The sequence below is a fragment of the Condylura cristata genome, unplaced genomic scaffold (assembly GCF_000260355.1).
Source record: "Condylura cristata isolate star-nosed mole 26May11 unplaced genomic scaffold, ConCri1.0 scaffold00004, whole genome shotgun sequence".
NCBI lineage: Eukaryota > Metazoa > Chordata > Mammalia > Eulipotyphla > Talpidae > Condylura > Condylura cristata.
The window spans coordinates 62892683-62912745 of NW_004567105.1; the positions used below are offsets into that span (position 1 = coordinate 62892683).

The 20063-nt window shown below is 62.4% G+C and overlaps 1 protein-coding gene across 1 annotated transcript; it reads right to left on the reverse strand.

Moving 5' to 3' along the window:
* Positions 1–338: 338 nt before the first annotated feature.
* Positions 339–19906, reverse strand: NBEAL2 (neurobeachin-like 2). The gene is made up of 49 exons (XM_012720495.1): positions 19838–19906; positions 19564–19646; positions 17991–18076; positions 17614–17896; positions 17367–17473; positions 16814–16894; positions 15368–15451; positions 14913–15011; positions 13866–14467; positions 13654–13786; positions 13459–13575; positions 12923–13244; positions 12646–12728; positions 12422–12514; positions 12043–12217; positions 11799–11935; positions 11281–11440; positions 10990–11092; positions 10671–10824; positions 10413–10571; positions 10044–10203; positions 9787–9872; positions 9146–9652; positions 8457–8635; positions 8207–8366; positions 7851–7988; positions 7396–7755; positions 7155–7304; positions 6899–7056; positions 6620–6744; positions 6400–6535; positions 5778–5938; positions 5372–5688; positions 4738–5267; positions 4514–4654; positions 4242–4372; positions 4027–4136; positions 3835–3952; positions 3648–3745; positions 3462–3578; positions 2808–2897; positions 2623–2732; positions 2289–2461; positions 2082–2176; positions 1796–1912; positions 1557–1715; positions 1334–1482; positions 871–1006; positions 339–789 (listed from the first exon to the last, which is right to left on the reverse strand). The coding sequence occupies exons 3-49, from the start codon at positions 18042–18044 to the stop codon at positions 688–690; spliced, it is 7959 nt and encodes a 2652-aa protein (XP_012575949.1). The 5' UTR covers positions 18045–18076; positions 19564–19646; positions 19838–19906; the 3' UTR covers positions 339–687.
* Positions 19907–20063: the final 157 nt, after the last annotated feature.

Below are 20063 nucleotides of genomic sequence, written 5' to 3' on the forward strand. Positions count from 1 at the left end.
ATGGGAAATGACAACTTTGGAAGGCCTGTGTCCCCAACCCACTCCTGACTTGTGGCAGTTGCCTCTCCACACAGCTCCTGGGATCCACAGCCTGGCAGGACTAGTACCTCAACCACGTGAGCAGGCCAAGAAGAATGAGTGGAGTCCCTGGGGAATGCAGGTGGCAGTGCCTCACCAGAGACAGTGGGCAGAGCCCTAACACACAGGAGTGTTGAAGCTGGGGATGGGTCTCCTTGGAGGATTCATGCACCTGCAGAACAAGACCCTGGAACCGTGGTTGGCCAGGGGCAGGCTGAACGGCAAATAAATTTGGAGGCAGAACAGGTACAAAACAAGGCCATGTTTATTGCCAAGAAGGCGATGGGGGTGGTGTGGGGGGGGCGCCTTTAGGATTAAGGCCATAGCCCGGCCGGTGTTCTACCAGGGCCGACCAGGGAATTAGAAACCTAGGCACCCCTCGCCCCCGACCAGGCTGTGCAAAAAGTGCTGTGCGGGCCCGAGGTCCCTTGGAACTCCTGGCGGCCCCTCTGCCGGCGAGGGGCGGGGCTTCCTGGAGTGACTCTGCCCACCAATCCCTGAGCTGGGCGGGAGTGGTCTGCCCACCCCCGAGTGCGGGCCAATGTCTGTGTCCTCGCCGCGGGGCTGGGCCTGGCGGGGCGGAGCCGAGCTGCGGGCCCAGGCAGGCTCTCAGCGAGCCTCTTCGGGCCTGTACTCGGTCTCCCCGGAGGACACCTGGGAAATGCGCCGCGAGGACCGCCACAGCTTCCGCGCGAACTGACTGCTTCGCACCTGGCGGAGGGAGAAATGCGGTAGGAGCGGCCGGACCGAGGCTCCCGCCCCATCCGAAGCCCGCCCAGCCCGGGTCCTCACCTCAGAGGGCTGCCCGGCGCCCACCACGATCAGCTTGCCATCCTCCAGGCCCACGAGTACGTGACTGTGCTCCTTGGTCACAGCCACGCTGCGAATGGGCACCTTCATGGGCAGAGGAGGCGCCGCCGGAAGCAGTCTGCGGGGAGGGAGGGCGCACAGGCGAGATGTACACACGCTGTCAACCTCTGTAGCTTTGCATTTAGCTACTTCGTTCTCCCGTGTACCTCTCCTGTCCTCATTTTAAGGATAACTAAATGAAAACCCCAATACATAAAGTAATCTCCCACAACTGTGGCTACCGAAGACCCAAGGCAAGAGCTCCCCGCTGGGGCCAGGTGATAGGTGATAGCCTTTGAAGAAGATGCTCGCACACATTCCTGAAGGGGGACGGGTCTGCCTCCTAGTGTCCTCTAGTAAATACCACCATCCTGCCGAGCCATGAACCCTAACCCATGGGGCTCACTTGTTCAAGTGGAGGATGTGCAGGGCACACTGGGCAGTGCCCAACAGAACAAAGTCTTCAGCCACTGCCAGGGCTGTGGGCTGCTCTGTCAGAGGAAGTGAAGCCCTCAGCCTCCCGTTCACTGAGTACAGGTGCAAGGAATAGGTGACCTGGAAACAGCAGCAGGTGTCAGCAAGAACAGAATCCCAATCACCCGTCTCCGGTAGGTGCCCTTTTCTTATACCTGTGCCCCTAGACGTTCCCATGCCGAGCTCTGTACCACAATCTGGCCCTCAGACCCCAGCGCCAGGTGGGATACTGGTCCAGGCAACGCAGCCCCAGGGGGCCTCAGTGCTGCCACAAACTGGCCACGGCGGACAGTGTGGATGATCACAGTTCCATCCTGTGGGAAGGCAGCTTAGGGGGGGCTCCAAGGGCAGCACCCAGCAAGCTCGGCCTCCCAGAGCACAGGCATACACACACCTCAGATCCAGACACAGCCATGTCAAGTTCTGTGCTGATGGCCACGCAGCTCACTGCAGCCTCATGCCCATAGAGGACCTGCACAGGCTTTGACGCCAGTCCTATGGAGAGGCCACCCTGTGGAAAGCCAGGGCTGGTTCAGGGCTGGCCTGAGGGAGAAGGCTAATTCCAGAAAAGTGAGGAACCCCACCTTTACTCATGGCAGTGGAGGGAAGGGGAAGACAGAAGAGCAGGACTGGAGGCAGATGGACTATAAATCTGGACTATGGGGCCCCACACAGTGAACCTGATGCAGGAGCCGCCACACCATGCATGTGGTGTCCCGGGAGCCTGAGATGAGGTAGATGCCACAGGTGTCCAGTGCAAGGCAGGTCACTACATCTGTGCAGGGAGGGGTGGGGCAGGTAGAACAAAGTGGTCACACCCTCCCTTCCCTGGCCAGCCTCGTAACCTGCGCCACAGGCACCACCCACAACGCCAGGGCTGCTCATACCAAGGTGGTGGTGAAGCTGGCTCAACAACTTGCCCCGGGGTAAGGCAGTCACCCGCAGGCTGCTGTCCCAGTGGCCACCACTAAACAGCAGCTTTCCATCAGGGGCCACTGCCAGGGCTCGCCCATTCACGCCACTGTCTGGAATCCAGGGGCCGCTCAGTAGTCGCTGCATCCTGACCCATGAAAAGGAGGGCAGGTGAGGCCAGGCCACGTACAAGACCCAGGCCTTCAGAGACCTTGGCCAGGACTACATCCGGCCCAAATTCTGATTGGATGGGACACGTCAGGGTGCAGGGTATTTACAGCCCACGGCCCCCACAGCCCTCTGTCCTACTTGGGGTTGCCCATGGTGGAATCTTTGCTGAAGCTGAAGTAATTGCTTATGTTGCGATCATAGGGCAACCAGTTGTGGGTACCCAGCAGCCCATTGGCGCTCACGGTCACCTGTGGGCAGGAGAGACCAGAGTTGGATTTGGTGCAGAGCAGAGAGGGACTGGAGGTCAGTGACCAGGCACTTACCAGCAGGTCTGGGGAGCTCTGGGTGATGAAGGAGTGGGGCTGCCGGTGCGGAACCAGGGCCAGCACCAAGGGCACGCCGTCACTGACAACCTGCAGGGTGGAATGCAGGGCTAGCTGCACCAGGGCAGGGCAGCGGCAGCCAGCAGGGCCCTCCCTACACCACCTGCTCTGGGAGACACCACTCCTCCCTGTGCCCTCAGCCCGGGGGTCACAGCCAAGCATCACGAAGCAGGGTTCCTCCAGAAATCAAGCATGAGCGACCAGTGGGCGATCAAGAGACCCTCTCAGAAAGCAAAAAGCCAGGATGAACAAGAAAGTTTCTTCCCGAATCGCAGGCTTGGTCTCAACATTACTCCTCCCATCCCTTTACTCCAAGTCCCTTTGCAGTAGGAGAGGTGTCTGAAAAACAGGCCTAGAACCATTCTGGGATGCAGACAGGAAAGTGAGGAGGGACATATAGGACTTTCAGATTGACCAGGTGAGTATCCCCTTTTCCCGAGCTTGCCCCCGCTCCCCCATCTGCTCCCATATTCCTCTCACATGTCTCTTCCAAGATTTCTTAGTATCAGTGACCTTGACTTAGGTTTTCCATCTACCCCAAGAGGCTGGGAGTAGGGCTAATCCATGAGAAGTTGAGGACCTGCCTCTTCTCACCTCTGCGAAGAAGGCCTTGAGCTGGTCCAGGTGCTGGAAGATACTAGGTGAGTTAGTGTCCAGACGTGCAAGGCGTTGGGCTGTTTCCTCCGCTGACAGCCGAGCTGGATGTGGCTCCTGTGGGCAAGTGGCTGGTCACCACCGTGGCAAGAGCATCCCTGACCCGTGACTCCGAGTTGCCCTTACCTTCAGCAGCTGACAGGGGGTCTGCCCAAAGTTGCTGATAATGCCCTCCAGAGCCTTCCGTTCTCGCTCGTCCACCACATGATCCAGGTCCACAGCCCCTTGGGCAGGCAAGCAGAACAATCAGTGCCCTCAGCACTCCTTGCCTGTGCCCCCACTGCCCCCAACCTCCGTGCAGACCACTGCCTACCCTCATAGGTGCAGTAATAGAAGACATTGAGGGCCTCCTCTGCCGCTGGACCCCGCTGCTTGTAGCCAAAGATGAGGTCGATCCACTCGTGCAGGTGGGCGGACACGTACTCTGACTCCTGGGTGGGAAGGGCAGTCAGTCTAGGGCGAGCCCAGCCCACCCGACCCTCCGCCCCACCAGTGTGCTCCTCACCAGAGCCCGGCGGTGCTGCTGGATGAAGTCCTCAGGGGAGCTGGCCCAGGGGGGTAGCACCACGTCGTCCACCTTCTCGTTGGTCAGCTGGAGACAGCCCAGGTCAAAGCCTGGCACAGAGAACTGGATCAGCCATCTCGCCACCGTCACCTGATCCCTGGTTATCCTCTGACCAGTCTGTTCTCTCCATCCCCCCCTGCCCCGGCAGCGCCTACCATTCTGGTTCTCCAGGAAGTCGGGGAAGTAGAAGAACTCTGGGATGAGCTCCTTCACATCAGCAGGGCTTTCCAGGCGGGCCTGCCAAGCTGCCGCCACAGAGTGGAACTGCCGGTCAGAGCAGTCAAAGCTGGGGGAGGACATGGGCCAGAGTGAGGTCGGGAGACGGGGGTCAGGGAGGATGACGGCGTAGCTGGGCAAAGAAGGGATCCAGAGATCGGCCCCTTCCCCCGCTCTGCCCATCTACCCATCACCACCCACTGGGCCCCACCGGCCACTCTGCAGCTGGACGTGCAAGGAGGTGAAGGGTTCCATGCGGATGAGGTAGTGCATCACGCCCGCTGCATTGGAATAGTGGGTGCCGTAGTGGAACTTGTCAATCGTGCCAGCTGGGTCCTCAAAACTCTCATACCTGGAGCCACAGTTAGGGGTTATCAGCAGAAACCCTCCCCTTGCCCATCCCAACCCCCAAGTCCAGCCCACCCATGTGCTCACTTCTCCCTCACGAGCTGGGCATGCTTGGGGTTCACCACACCGATGGGCTTGGACAGGTCCCGGAACACGGCGGGGTTGCTGAGGTCCAGGGTTGGGGACACGTAGTCCTGTAGGACCCAGGGGAACTGGCCGCCCACCCGGGCAGGGGATGCATGAAGGCCCTGATGACCTAGCTGCCCACCCTGTCCCTCACCCTCAGAAGACGGGGATGAACCACTCGGTAGGGGCGGGGGGGGGATACAGAGGACCAGGATGGACTGTCCTGGAGCAGGAGTCCCTCTGGGAAGACTAGAGACTAGGAGGACGGCTGGGTATGGGAGGCAGGCAGGAAGAGGCAGCGCCCACCCAGGTCCAGGCTCAGGGTTGCCTGCGCTTGGGGGAACCAGGGCTGGCAGACCAGAGGGGCAGGGGTGGGGTACGCAGCCGACCCTCACCACAGGGTATTGAGACAAGTCGTTGTAAGTCCGTCCCGCAATGGTGTTGAGTTGCATCAAGTACTCGAAGTTGGATATCTCACGCTGTACCCATTTCTGGGGAGCGGGTGCAAGTAAGAAGTGAGCCAACCGGGCTCTCCAACACTCTTCCTCAGCGCCCCCACCTCAGCCCCCATCGCCTTACACCCCAGAGCTCTTACCTGAGTGAGGCCAGAGGCACGTAGCATCTCCTGGGGGGAGCGGCTGCTCAGGTAGCCTTGGCTAGGGGGCCGCAGGCGCAGGAGCCATGAGTATACCTGGTTCCGTACCTGGGTGTGGGGTGGGATGGGGCGGGGTTGGGTCCTGGGGGCCTGGCAAGGAGTTGAAGCTGTGGACCCGCCCACTTTACATGGGAAGTTGAGGAAGTAGTTCGCCTGATCAATGAAGAAGAGTTCAAGCGCTGAACGGCGCAGGTTGAAACGCCGAAGGTGGACTTCACGCAACTGGGCCAGTGGACGCCGGAAGTCATGGCCGATGCCTGCGGCGAAGGACAGGGGGTCCAGGAGTCAACTGGCCTGGCCCCACCGGACCCCGACCATGCCCTGCCATCACGCCGTCGGGACGTACCCTCTTCTGTTTCCACACGCTCAGTGCTGCCATCGTAGAAGTACACGTGCTGTGTGGTGACCTCCAGCAGCCCGGGGACCACGGCCACCACCGTGACTAGCTGGCACTCAGCTGACAGCACCAGCTTCTCATGCTGCTCGTCCAATTCTGCAGCCTCCATCCTAGACACCAGTACTGCTTCAGGCGCTGGGTTCTGGGGCCCCCCTTCCCAACAAGCCCAAGGACCACCAAGTGCCACCGAGTCACAAGTCCGTCTCATACCTCCCAGAGGAGAGGAGGAACTGCCCCGGGTCTGGCGCTCACTGGCCCCGGCACCACCCCCAACCTGGGTCTCTGAATGTGGCAGTCCTGCCGGTCCACCAGCTCCTACCCACAGCGCCTGCCTTGGGCCCCATCCTGCTCTGATTCGTGTTTCTTGGTCCTGTTCTGGGTAACCTCACCATGGTAAAGCAACATCCTGTTTGACAGCTCCCTCCAACCCCACAGCTGATTTTGAACAGTCCCTTTAGGGCGTCAGCCCTGCAGTCAAGGAGGAAATGCACTCGGGAACCAACCCCACGGCAGGCGTGCCCCACCGGAGCAGACCAGTGCCTGCCCGCGGCGCTGTCCTGGGCACACTCACGCCGTCTCCAGCGCAGCCAGTTCGTCCTCCCCTAGCTGGTCTTCCTGCAGCTCCTCGGGCAAAGTGCTGACTTTGGCCTCTTTGGTCACCGCTAAAGGTAGTGAGGTCTCCTCGGTGGGCGACAGGGGGGCCTCACCTACAACAGACCCAAGGGCGCTCAGCAGAGCAGGGCAGGACAGGGATGTGAGGAGGGTGGCTGCAGCCCCGCATCCCTTCTCACCCAGGTTGTCACGCTGGGCACTGGCTTCCAGGTGGGGATTGAAGTGATGGTTGGGCACCAGCTTCAGGCGCATACGAGAGTATGTCTCTGCACTGGACAGCTTCCAGTGAGGGGTGGGCGGGTCCCTGCAGGCACATCCCCAGTGTGGTCACAGGGGGTTAGGGGTTGGGGGGAGCCCACCCCGTTCCTCCCAGGTGTCACCCCAAACACAGATTAGCGCTCCAGACCCTCTCTCCAGCCCGCCCACCCCACCCCGACTCCGCCCAGCGCCCTGCCCACCTCAGGGCCCAGGCCCCGCAGGGGCTGGAGAGCTGACGCCACAGCGCCCCCCAGTGCAGCAGGGCGGTGGAGTGCTGTGCGGTCTGCTGCTTCTGGGCCGCCGCAAAGCGCAGGCCCTCCAGGCGCGCTCGCCGCTGCGCGGGTTCCAGCACCAGCTCCTGGGGCGCGCGGGAGGACGAGGGCTGAGGCTGGCGCCCGCGTCCTGCGCGGCTCCACTTCCTCCACCCTGTCCCAGCAGTGTCCCCAGGCCACACACCTGGAAGGCCCGACGACTAAGTCCCCGCTCCCGCTGGCGCCGCTGCCCACTGCTCATGAGCGTGTCGTAGCAGGCGTTCCAGAAGCCTGACATGAGGTCGTGGCTCTTCGCGTAAGTGTCCATTTCAAACTGTGACATGGCGGGCTGGACCTGCAGGGTGCCCAGGAGCGGAGGCCAGGGCTCAAGGCGGGCCCCCGCCTCCCGTCCCCACCTCTCACCCCGGGCCCCCACCTCCAGGCACCTGCTTGTCGATGAAATGGCGCCATTCGGGCGTGGCACAAAAGGCCTGGAAGTCCTCAAAGAAGGTGGGGCTGCCGTTGGTGGGTGGCAGGGACGGCAGCCCCCACTGCAGCCCCAGCGGCTTGTAGGCACGATCCAGCAGCGTGCGCACCAGCGGCACCAGCCACGAGCAGCGTTCCATGGCGGCAGCGGACAAAACTGGGGGCTCCGCGCCCTCAGCTGCCATGTCGGCGGGGGGGGCGTGCAGCGCCCGGGAGAGCACAGCTTCGAGCTTGGAGAGCACGTAGCAGGCTTCCTCGCGGCGCATGGGCACCGCGGTCTGCAGCAGCGAGTGCAGCTTCACGTAGGCCTGTGCGTGCAGCTGTGGGCACAAGGCGGGTGTAGGTGGGGCCTGCCCCTCCCCCACCCCGTGCTCCCTCCACTCGCCGCTTCTCTCCTCCGTCTGCCCGTGCTCACCTGTGGGTCCTCCAGCAGGATATAGCCGAGCACCAGGCGTAGGCCAATCTGTGCCATCTCCCGCAGGTCCGCCGTGCCATTGGCCAGGTGCGGCCAGGCTCCCAGGCGGTCTAGCAGGCTGCACACACCTTCAAAGAGCTGCCGCACACCGGGTTCCAGGTGGCGTCCCCAGAGGAGGCAAGGAGCCCATGGGGAGGGAGCAAGAGCAGGTTGGGGCTGGGGCCAGGGCATTTGCACATCCAGAGTCCACATTCGGGCACCCGTGTTAAGGTAACATGACTGCACGTGTATTCACTCCCCTCCCAGACTGGCTCACAGGGTACGCGCACACGGGGTACCCTTCTGAGCTATCCTACCTTTTCACTCCACAGCTCCTGGTTGCCATGGCCCTCAGCACACAGGAAGTCCTGCAGCAGGCGCAGGAGCCAAAGTGCCTGCTCCGTAAGGCTGGCCAGGACCCCAGGGGACCCCTCTTTGATGTCCGTCAGGGCTGACTCCAGCATCATCTCCAGGAGGCTGGGGGGTGGGCAAGGAACTCAGCTGTCTACTAGCTCCTTGTCCACAGGATTCCAGGAGGCCCCTCAACCTCCTGAGTTACCCCCTTACCTGCGCTTGATGCAGTCTGGGGGGCGGACAAGTGTGGCTGAGGCCCCCAGCTGGGTGAGCACCGAGAAGACCTGGCCACGCTCCCTCCAGGCAGCCTCGTCGCTGCCTGTCACCCCCCGCCACGTCACCGAGAACAGCACATTGGTGAGTAGGTTGCACAGCTCCTCCTCAGAGGTTTGCTATGGGTACAGGTGGGCAGTGTAAGGGGTGAGTGGGGCGGAGGGCTGACCCCCATGCATCTGTGTGTGGAACCCCCCTGTCCTCCTCCTACAAGGGCATTCGGCCAACAAGTAAGCCTAGCTGCCTGGAGCCCAGGAAGGACCCTGGGCAGTCGGGACCCCTTAGAGAATGAGGCGGTTCACAAAAGTATCCCACAGGCCGCACAAGCCTTAGGAACCCTGGAGCTCTCTAGAAAAATGCCATAGAATCTCCAAACCCAGAATTGCAAGGCAGGGCCCTTAGAGCCTGGAAAGCCTCTGCCTTCCTGAAATCTGGCTGGCGCCCCTTTCTCTCCATGTGATTTTCCCTGTCCTGGGGTCCCACTGGGAAGATAACTGCAGAGAGCTGCAAGGGGAGACAGTGGGTTCACACGGCAGTCTCAGGCCCAGTGTGAAATGGGGACACATCTTGGAAAGACCATGCAGCTTGGGCCGGGTCCCACAACTAACCCGGCTGGCGGCAAGCCTCACCTGCGGATTGCTGGTATTAGAGGCATTATCTCCATTGATGGCGGGCTCCGGGAGGCTGCCATCCTCCAGCACGTTGGAAAGACTGGAGCTGTGGTGGCCAGGGGCAGCAGGGAAGGGCCGGGGTCCATCGAGTGGGGAAGGTGTCCCGGGGTGGCTGGCTGGAGTGAGGGTCCCACTGCTGCCACCAGTAGTATTGCCCGAGCCCACACTGGCCCGTTCCAGGCCCAGGTCAAAAGGTGTGCAGAAGGGGGAAAGCGCGTGGTAAAAGGCGTCAGGGTCAGGGCAGGGGGCCTCGGAGGGCAGGAAAACATCGGAAGGCTCAGGTGACTCAGTGGACGGCTTGGATAAGGCCGACTCCGGGGAGGTGGACACCTCTGGGGTCAGAGGCAGGGGACTGTCGGCCGTGGCGGCCTCCAGGACATACAGCCGGGTCAGCACGTCCTGCCAGCCGGCCTGTCGGGCCAGGAGCTGCACTACTTCTGGCTGTCCGTAGATGAGGTGGAAGAGCTGTGGAGGAGGCACAGCAAGTGAAGGACTCACTGGCCGCCCGCCCCGACCCCGCCTCTTGGGGCTTTTGCAGACCCCTCATCACAGGCAGGCAAAGCAGCTAGGAGCCCCTGTCCATACACATACACACTTACCAAGCGACAAATGTCCAGGCGGACACTGAGGTCAGCCTGCAGGGACAGCTGCACCACAGCCAACAGATCTGAGAGGTTGGGGTAATCTGGAAGAATGGCCAGAGGGCGCCTGAGGCACTGGCCCGGGAGGGGCTGTGCTCCCGCTGCTGGCTCAGGCCGGCCCCGCACCAACACCTTCCCTATTGCCACCTGCCCTGTTTGCTGCATCGCGGACACCCCTCCACTTGGCCTGCCTCTTGGCTCCAACCAGGTTGTACCTGCCCCCAGGAACAGCCTGTAGAGGCCCTGGCAGAGCTGGGGGGAAACGATCCCCTCGGGCAGGCAGGTGACGAGCCCCAGGAGGCCACACTCTCTCAGCCGGAGGCGCTGGCGGCTGCGCTCAGGTAAGCGCTCGTTCTGCTGCAGTCTGCGCAGGATCTGTGTGGGGGCCACAGAGGGCGGGGGGGGGGGGCGTCATCACGGGAAAGGAGCCACCGAAGAAGGGGAAGTCGCCGCGCAGGTGCCTGGCTCCAAGAGAGGCCTGTGAAGCTAGCTTTATCCACCTGCCCAAAGCCTGCCGACCTCTCTGGACCTCGGGCGGGGGCTGCAGGGAATGGAAAGCCAGGGCTGGGGTGGGCTGGGTGTACCTTGCAGACTCGGTCGGGCAGCAGGGGCAGTGACCTTGGCCGCACCAGCAATGCCAACAGCACCTCAAGGTTCCCTGGCTCGAGTAGGAAGACAGCTAAGGACTCCTGTGCCGGAGAGGACTGCAGCAGGGTCAGCAGCAGGTCCAGGGCGCCCACCACCTGAAGATGGAAAGTCTCTCACTGGGGCGGACTCCCCCAGCACGAGGTCCACACACCACCCCTCACCCAGGTCCCACTCTTACCAACCTTCTCGCCTACCTGGCTATCATCACCTGCCGCCGCCAAAAAGCTCAGCACCACCTGCATGTCGTCAGCCGAGGAGCTCCGGACCAGGAACTCCCGGGCCAGACCCAGGAGTGAAGTCTGCACAGTGCGCAGGTCGTCAGCCGCTAGGGGGCGCTCCCGCTGCGGGCTGGGCCAATCCCAGCAAGCACACCCACCCGGACCAGAAGGCAGAGTCACACAGGGTAGAGAACAGCGGAGAGTGGGCAAGTGAGCTGGGGGACGATGCTCCCTGCCCCCAAGGTCAGAGCCCTGTGTCAGCCCCCTGGCCCCTCCGCCCTCCCACCGGCCTCACCTGTAGTGGATGCGCAGGGCATCTAGGATGAACTGGACCCCGTATTTCTTGCGAAGCTTCTGTCTGTGCTCGCGGACTATGCTCGACATGTACTGGATGTGACCTGAGTGGGCATCAGCAGAGGGCTCAGGCCACCGGGTTGAGCTGAGCCCCATCCCGTCCTCCAGGGCAGGGCCATACCTGCCACACTCCCCCAAATGTCCCAAGGCGAACAGACCCCCCCTACAACGGAGAGGTAACTACTCAGGACTTCCACCCCCTCCTTCCCCTCACCAGGTCCCCATTACCCACCAAGCCGTACAGCAAAGTCGCTGAGCGTCCAGAGGTGAAAGTTGAAGAGCAGATGCTGATACAGCAGGTAGAGGAGGGGCCCACTGCCCTCAGCTGCCACTTGCTCCATCAGCAGCTGGGCAGACATGAGCACATTCATGTCCATAGCCCAGCTGGGGACCTGGAGTGGGACACGGAGCTGGGGTGAGATGTCACATGCATGTCTGCTGCTGAGTCTCCCAGATTCCGCCCTCCCCCTCACAGGCAGAGGAACACATATCCTGCCCGCTCAAAACCCTTCAGCGATTGCCTGCTGTCTCTGAAGTGCGGGCTCCCACGGTGCGGGCCCCCTGCCCGGCCTGCTGGCCAGTCTCCCAGATCCTCTCAGCCAAACCTCGCCCAGCCTTTCAAGGCCCCACTCAAAGGCCACCTCTGCCCGGGCGGATCTTTCTCACTAACAGGGCATCACGTTCCTCTTTCCTGGTCCTCCACCCAAGCCCCTTGCTCAGGACAGCTCCGCCGGCCCCACCAGGTCCCACCTTGCGCAGGAGGGCCCCGATGATGGCAGGCCCCTGGCACTGGACCAGGCTCTCCTGGTTGACAGTGTGGCCCTGCAGGAAGTTCCGCACCATCAGCAGAAAGGCGGCCACTGCGTTCCTCTCCATGCGCTCCTCTGCTGGCCACCAGCAAGGGAACAGATGCTGTTAAGGGCCTGCCAGTGGCCACAGGCCCCTCGAGCACTCCAGCCCCCAGCCTGCCGACCCAGGCATTGGGGATTCTTACCTGAGGACTTGCCCAGGGGGAGAATCAGGCCCTGGGTGTTGTGGCTAGAAGTCAGTTCGGGCCCCACGAGGTCATGTGTTTCGGCTGGGCCTGCCTCAGCCTCTTGGGGCTGTGCAGCCACTCGCTCCAGCAGGGGCAGCAGTGCACCCATGCCTCCCACACAGTTCACCACGTCCTGGGGGTCGGGGGGCAGCTGTGAGTGGGCAGGGTTCCAGCCATTTCCCGGGACCCACCCAGCAGACCCCCAGTCTGGGAACGTGGAATTTTTCCTCTCTTTATCTGGTCTCCTAAAGTCCTCCCAGGGCAGAGTGCCACTGCCCAGCCCACCCTGCCACGCTCACGCTGTCTGCACACACTTTCCCCAGGTACACACACATACCTTCACGTCCCAGGTCTCCACCCTGTGGCCCGTCAGACGGCCATCCAGCCCATGGCCAGGGGACAGGTCCAGGCAGATGTTGTTCTTACAGGCCTGGGGGCAGGGGGTGAGCAGGCAGCAAGGGTCAGATGGACGGGGCAACACACAGAGTATAGAAGTCGGGGGTGAGGGGGCGGTTTGCAGGGCTGAGTCAACTACCTCCCCCTCCCCCACCCCTCATGTACCTGAGGCGAGTAATGGAGGAGGAGCTTGGTGCCAAGTTCATGCAGTTCCCCCTCAGGCTTGAAAGGTGCCGTCTCGTTGGGCCCTAGAGCATGGGTAGGGGGCTTCAGACCTGGCTGGGCCTTTGGCTAAACCCTGTCCAGAGCCTACCTCTTCTCTGACCAGATACGTCCGCTTCCCTGGGCCTCTAGTTTCTATCCTGAGCACTTTGCAAAACCCAACCACCTGGTCTTGGGCAGGGGAGGGGCTGGGACAGGGCAGGGTAGAAAACAGGCATACCTAGGGTGCACAGGGCCTGCAGGGCTTGCATCTGCAGGGCTTCATGGAAGATGGCCACGGCCCCCAGCTCCCCCTCCAGGGACGTGGGGCTGCCCCACCGAGTGTCCTGAGTGCCTGCGAGGGTGGAGCTGATGCTGCCCTCCTGCAGGGGGGTCGCCAGCCCGGAGCCCCAGCCGAGCCCTGTGGTGGCTGGGACTGACTGGGAGCGCATGAGGGAGGGATGAGTGTGAGCCGGGGCAGCGGGGGCTGGTGGCGCAGGCAGCCCCATGGTGGTGGTCGTTGTGCGGTGCCCAGCAGAGCCGATGCAGCAGGAGGAGAAAGGCTGCGGGGCCAGGGTTGGGGAGTGTTAGGGTCACAGCAAGGTCTGGGGTTCCACCTGCATCCACTTCCTCACAGTGACCCCTCCCATGCCTTCACAGACCCCAGAGACTGAAGTCTGAGACCTGTCACGGGAGTGGGGAACACAGAGGGTCCAGGCCCCACCCTGTCCAAGTCCCTCCAGCTACTTTAGCCCGCCCCCAACCTGCCTAGCACACCTCACAGAGGGAGGGGCAGCGAAGGGGTGCTGTCTTGACCAGATAGCCATCTTTGTAGACATGGACCTGGTTCTGGCTGAAGGCCCGGCGCGGCACATGGACAATGGCTACACAGTGCTAGAAGAGAAGCCACATCAGGTCAGGCCGGGACCAGGTCCTCCCTCCACCCCCGAGGCCACGCAGATGCAGGCTCACCCAGGTAGAGTCGGCAAAGGACACTTCGGGCAGGCTCATGGTCAAGTACTCCTTCCGGGTACACACGGCCACTACCAGTGTCCCGGACGCCGTGAAGAAGGCCTCAAACCCCGAGCCGCTGCTGGTGAAGAAGCTGGGGGCAGGCCAAGCCAGTTATGCTGACTTACTCTGTACACCCTGGCTCTGCTCCCTGGTCCCCAGCAGTCACCTACCTGTACAACTGCTTTCGCTGGGGAGGCCGGCTGGGGGCCATGGCCGGCGCTGGGGCGGCGGGGTGCAGACAGAGCCAGGCGTGGAAGGTGAAGCCGGGTCCGGGCCACCGCTGCACAGGAGGCACCATAATCCCCGCCATGCCAGGTGTCAGGTCGAAGTAGCGCAGGGCTCGCGGGGGACCCTGGTGCCGGGCCATGCCTGACAAGGCCCGGATGATGGCACCTGCATGCCGGGCCTTCCCAGACTCCGGTCCATCCAGCCCCGAGTCCAGCCCCGGCGGGGGGCGCAGCAGACGCCGCAGCTCCAGTGGCCTTAGAGACACGCGCCCCAGTGCTTGCAGCAGTGCCAAAAGCTGCTCCTGGCAGTGGGGCCCCAGGGCCACCCCTGCACTGAGCGTCTCCAGCAGGCAGTCCACCAGGCCTGCCTGCACACAGGTGGCACGGCTGGCAGAGCAGCTGTCACAGAGCCCCCAGAGGCGTCGCGCGAGGAAGAGCCGCAGCTCGGCCGTGGGCAGTGCCGGCAGCCACTGCATCAGCACCAGCACCGGCTGCTCGTTGCGGATTGGTGGCGGCGGCGACGTGCTGTGGTCACCCTCCACAGCCTGTGGGTGCAGAGGATGTGACAGTTCCCGGGCAACTGGCGTGCAACAGGCCACCGTGCCAACAGCGGGCTCCCCATTTCAATTGCCTACAGAGCCCCCGGCCCTGCTTACAGCTGTGTTGGAGGCTCAGGCAAGTCAGGGCCGTGCGGAGGACTGTAGCTCCTACCAGCTGCCCTTCAGCACCACTGCCTGGACTTCCAGCCTGGGTCGGCCTCAGCCCAAATGCATGTTCCCAGCCTGATTCCTAACTCGCTAATGTGCAGCCCTTTCTGGGCCCCTGCAGCCCAGAATCCTCCCCGTGAACTGCCACACGTGGTTAGGCCACGGGTCACAGTATGTTATGTACTGGCCACTGTCAACATCAACTGGCCACTGCCCCAGCTCGCCGTCCACGGAAGCCCTGACTTAGTTCCTGGCTGCCCCGGGGCCCAAGCCCCAGCCTCACCATGTTAAGTAGTTCTTCCAACAGCCGCTGAGTGGGGGGACCGTGGCTCTGCAGAACCTCGTGAAGCTGAGGGTAGCCGATGCGTTCCTTAAACACCTCCTGTGCCGGGTTGTGTGGAGAAGGGTAAGTGTGTACACGGGCCTCAGTGCCTTGAAGGGGGCATCAGTTTTCAGGGCTCCCTTGCCTAGCTCTCTGGGTCAGTGTTAGCTGGGCGGGTGGATGCTGGAACCCACAGGGTTCGTCCCCCACCAGCACTGATCCAGTGCATCTGGCTCTCGGGATTGACCAAGGACCGTGGCGGCCCAGTGGGATGAGCTTTACCCTAGAGAGCAGGACGCTCATCACCCCTGCTGACTTGCTCTAATAGGCAACAACCAGGCCAGTTCTGGTGCCCTGTGATCAACTGAAGTCCTTCCCCACCCGCACCAGCACTGGACAGCAGGCGGTGTCCTCACCTTGGCTGAGGGAGAGTCACTCATGATGCAGGTCAGCACCCTGACGACGTGGACTGCAATGGCATCTGTGTCCTGGTCCAGTACCTTGGGATGGCGAGGGGCTATTAGGAGGGGCACATGCCAGGGTGTCACAACCGGCAGCCCCTTGAGTTAAAGGGAACAAGCCAAGGCAGGGGGCCCCGGGAAAGTGGCAACCAGGTCTTCTACTCTTGCCCAAACTGCTATGGCCCTCACCCCAACCCTAGGGCCCTCTTGGGCAGCGTGGCAAGCTCTGCAAAGAGTCAAGGAGGAAATCAAGGCTGGGAAGGGCCTCACCGGGACAGGTCAACAGCAGGCCTCCACTGAACCCCTGCCCCTCCTCCGACTGCCGGAGAGGTGGACCTCCACACCCACCTATTCCCACTCACGCTAGACACACGTGTGCAGGCAGACCAGCGAGTGTCCCATCACCCACGATGATTAACAGGAGGTTGGGGCATTTTGGAAAGCTCAATCACAGGGTGTTAGAACCAGAAGAACCTTCGAGACCTTTGAGTCCTACCCTGCCTCTTGCCACTGATCCAGGTGGGGACACTGAAGCTCCCTGGGCTGCACCAGACAGCCTAGGACGTGCCCCCTCGCCCTGCCCTTCCCCACCGTGAGGAGGCGGGGGCTCGGGAGCATAGAGGGTGGGCCAGCGGTGCTGGGCCACATCTTGGCCACAGGGAGCCTCTGGCCCCTGCTTTGCCTTGATTGATTTCAGGCCACTTCTGCCCCTCACATTTGTAAAAACCAGGGCCAGCCACTCTCCCCTTGCCAGCTTTATTGCTGAATGTCTAGGCAGCCTCTAGAAAATGGTCAAAACATGGGGCTGCCTCGGGAAGGCAAAACCAGGGAGGCGCTCTGCAGCTGGGGCCCAGGTAGGGAGCTGCCAGGTGTGCCACCTGGATAGCCTCCAGCTGACAGCCTGCAGCCTCCCACAGCCCCACATAAGGTGAGGCAGGGAGGGCGACAGGAGGGCATGGGGGCTGCAGTGACCTGCTCAGGGCAGGGGCAAGGGCCCATGGAAAGCAGTGGCCCCATGTGGGGGTTGGGGAGGCTTTTCTCTCTGTGAGTGACTACAGCCAAAGCCCTGGGCACCCGGACTCATCTATTTCTCATCTGTGTAGCGGGTGGGTAGTTGAGTTTCGAAGGTTCTTTCTAGCCTGGCACAGCTAAGATCCCAGCTCCCAGTTGAATACTAGGCAGGGCGCAGACCACTCCTGTCCCACTCCCGAAGATGGGACTTGGGACAGAGGGTGAGACAGCCAGCCTGGGGGACTCACCCCCTGTCGCTAGGCCACAGCAGGCCTTGCACATTCATATTGCCTTGTCTCCCTGCTTAGTGCAGGAAAGGGGCCGTGAGGAGCCTCAGGGGGTGGGTGCCCAGGAGGTGAGTGCCTGAGCTGGTCAGCCCCAGGACGGTACCTTCTGGACATCGGGCTCGGTCAGTAACCGGGTAGCCAGGTCACTGTCCCCCTCAGGGGGCGCCCGGGTCTGCAGATACAGCTGTGGGGGAGGGGAAGGGCACAGGGTGAAGGAAGCAGAGGAGAGAGAAGATGGAGAAGGGCGGGATTAGGGCGGGACCTGGAGCGGCTGCCAGGGCGCTGCCCCAGAGGCAGGAGCCCTGTGACCCAGGCCGAGTGGTGGGGGGCGGTGTGAGGAGAGGAAGAAACTGGGCAGGAGGAGGCACTGCCTCTAAAAGCAGGGCACCCTCGTCCTGCCCCTGCACTTGGAGCTAGAGAAAAGGCAGACAGGATGGGCCAGGGCAGCCCCCACCTTTCCAAAACACGTTCCTTTGGATTCAGTCATCCAGAGCCCCGGCCAGTCCTTGTGCACATCCCAGGCCCTCCCACTGACCTGCAGGTCATCCCCCCGGTTGGGTCCAGCCCAAGTTTGCTCAGCAGGAGCTCAGCAGCATATGTGTAGGATTCTCAGCCTCTGGGATCTAGGCCCTTCCAGCTCGGCCTGGGCTGCTCACCTTGCTATTCTGGATGAGACGGATCAGGTGTTCAAAGCAATTGTTGCTGAGGAAGGTGGCCTGCAGCACTGGCCGGTCCTCGCAGGCCAGCATCATGGGAATGGCATCTGTGGAAGGAGAAGGGTCAGGCCCTGCCCTAATGCCCTCCCAGCAGCACCTCTGGGCCCATGCTGCCCACTTTTCTATCATCACTTGTGCCTTCCCCTCCTGGTGCCACCTCTTCGAGAGTCTGGACGCCCATACCCACCGAGCATGCTGACCCGTAGAGTGATGAGGGCCTCTTCAGGGCCTGGGCTTGGCCCCGCTGGCCAGTCAGCATTAAGAACTCGGAAGTAGCCCTCGAGCAGGGCGCGGAGCTCTGGCCCGCGGTGAGGTGTGCGGCTGGCATGCAGAACATGGATCGCACCCACCAGGGCCTCTAGCGCCAGCAGCACTAGGCGGGGGTCCTGGGCTGGCCGTTGCCCCCAGTCCCGGACTACACCCAGCAGGCCCTGCACAGCGCCAGTGTTCACAGCCATCTGTCCGTTCTCCTGCAGGTGTGGGCAGAGTCGAGCAGTGGGCAAGGGGCTCCCCCAGCAGAGGCCCTCAGGCAGCTGCCACAGCTCCTCCCAGCTCCCAGCCTACCTTCCCTCCTGCAAGGATGGCGCCAAAGAGGTGGATGAGTCGCAGCAGCAGCATAGGAGGCAGGAGGTCTGCATCCTTCAGGGTTTCTGGTGGGGGGGTGGGGGGAGGCGGGCGGTGAGCAGGGCAGGGCAATGTCATCAAGGCTGCAGGGCTGTGGCCCCGGGGGACCACACAGAGGTGGGTGCTCTGAGGAGGGGCTGGGGGGCCGGGCCAAGGAACAGGGCTGTGAGTCCCGGTTAAGAAGATGTGTTTTGCCCTGAGGAGCCTAAAAAGTCCTAACCCTATGATGTATGTGGGGAGCGACAGCACTTCTTCGGGAAGCCCAAAAGGAACCCAGGCCTTCCCGAGAGTGTATCCGGCTCCCAGAGCCTTAAGCCCTAAAGTGGGGGCTCCAGGGTGAATACATCCCCTCTCCTGTCTGCCTGTACAGGACGACCCCAAGTTTAGTTTCTCAGATGCAAATCTCCTGGTCCCTCCACCCCAGTGACAGCTGGAGCTTCCTGTGACCTGCTCTGCAGCCACGCACATGCCCCCGTCCCTCCCGGTGCCCCTACTTGGGACTTCTAGGGGTTTTCACAGCTTCATGTGTGGGAGGCCCACCTGGCCTTGCTTCAGCAAACTGGACAGGATGCCAGGCCACGGACTGAAACCCAGAGAGCAGAAAGGACCGGCCCTGGGTCACAGAAGGGGGCCGGGGGGCAAGAGCAGGCAGGGCTAACTTGATTGAGGAGCGAGGGGGTGGGGGACCTCCTGGCCTATTGAGGTGAGGATGAGGAAGGGAGAGGCAACGGTGCAGGCAAAGGCCCAGAGTTAGAAAACTCGGTGCATTTTAGCAACGAGAGGCCAGGAGCATGGCTGGTGAGCAGAGAGCCAGTGTAGCTGGGAAGGAGGGCTGTGCGAGGGTAGGACTTGACCCTAAGGGGGTCAGCACCCCTGAAGGGACCTGTCCAGTGTATGTTGCAATGAATACTCAGCCTGCAGGAGAAGAGAGGTGGCAGGGGTGGGGGGAGCTCCCCTCTGGGAGCTGTTGCCCCCACTCAGGCCCAGGCCAGCCCCACAGGCCAGCTCAGCCCATAAACCCAGGCTAGTCTCCATCCAGTGAGAAGAGAGAGGAGAGGAGAGGAGGGTCACCGGGGAATGGCCAGAGATGGCCTGGGGATGAGCTTGTCTGAGTGAGCGAGCAGCCGTGGAGACAATGGCACAGACACTCTTGAGGAGGGGTCGAGACTGGGGAGCACAAAAGGGTTTGACTTGGGATGCTAAGATGGTCCGGACCAGGGCATGGTTTGGTGGCCGGAAGGATCCCAGAGAGGGGAAGGAAAGAGGAAGGAAACTGACCAGCCCCACCTGATGGGAGGCCTCCACTCCAGCTCAGAAAGAAATTCCTCATTTTGCCCAGGCTTGCCCTCTCTCTGTCCTCACTGCTTAGCTGAACTCCTAGTGCCCTGGGGGGCGGGCACTCACATTCCCGGGTTCTTTCAGCCCCATGTGCTAAGGGGGTCCCGTCCTGTGGTGGGACGGGGAACTGTAGGAAGGAGGTTAGGTTTGGGGGTGAGGGCAGGTGGCGCCTGACCTTGAAAGAAGACGTTGAATTCACAAGGCAAAGCCGCAGGAGGGAACTTGTACTTGTTCTTCTCCTTGGAGCTGATGACTTCCCTGGGGGTGGCAGTGGGGGCAGGGGGTGACCAGGGGCCAGCACTTCACCCCTGGTCATCACTTCACCAGCCTGCAAAGACGCCCCTGGCCCCTCCACGCCTTTACTGGAGCAGCCGCCCCTCCCCACATCCTCTCTCCAGCCTCCTCTGGGTCCTCGGGGTTGGGGTTGGGGTTGTGGGTCTGGCTCTCACCCACTGTGCTGGCGCCGCCAGGTCTGGTAGGGGTCAAAGAGGCCCTCACAGAGGAGCAGGGCATGCAGGGCAACGTTCTCCAGCTGAGGCCCACTGCCCTCCGGTGGCGGCGGTGGTGGTGGGGGTCCTTTGAGCTGTGGGAGTGGGGAAAGAGTGGAGAAGGGTTAGCGGGGCTACTGCCCGCCTCCCTCCCCTCCCGGGGCGGAGCCCACCTCACCTCGGCCAC

Coding starts and splice junctions, on each gene's coding strand:
- NBEAL2 (XM_012720495.1), bottom strand. CDS start 18,044: ATGCTGCTGCTGCGACTCATCCACCTCTTTGGCGCCATCCTTGCAGGA. Junction 17,897..17,990: donor CCATCCTTGCAGGAGGGAAG/GTAGGCTGGGAG, acceptor CCACACCTGCAG/GAGAACGGACAGATGGCTGT. Junction 3,579..3,647: donor CCCCCTGTCAGCTGCTGAAG/GTAAGGGCAACT, acceptor ACTTGCCCACAG/GAGCCACATCCAGCTCGGCT.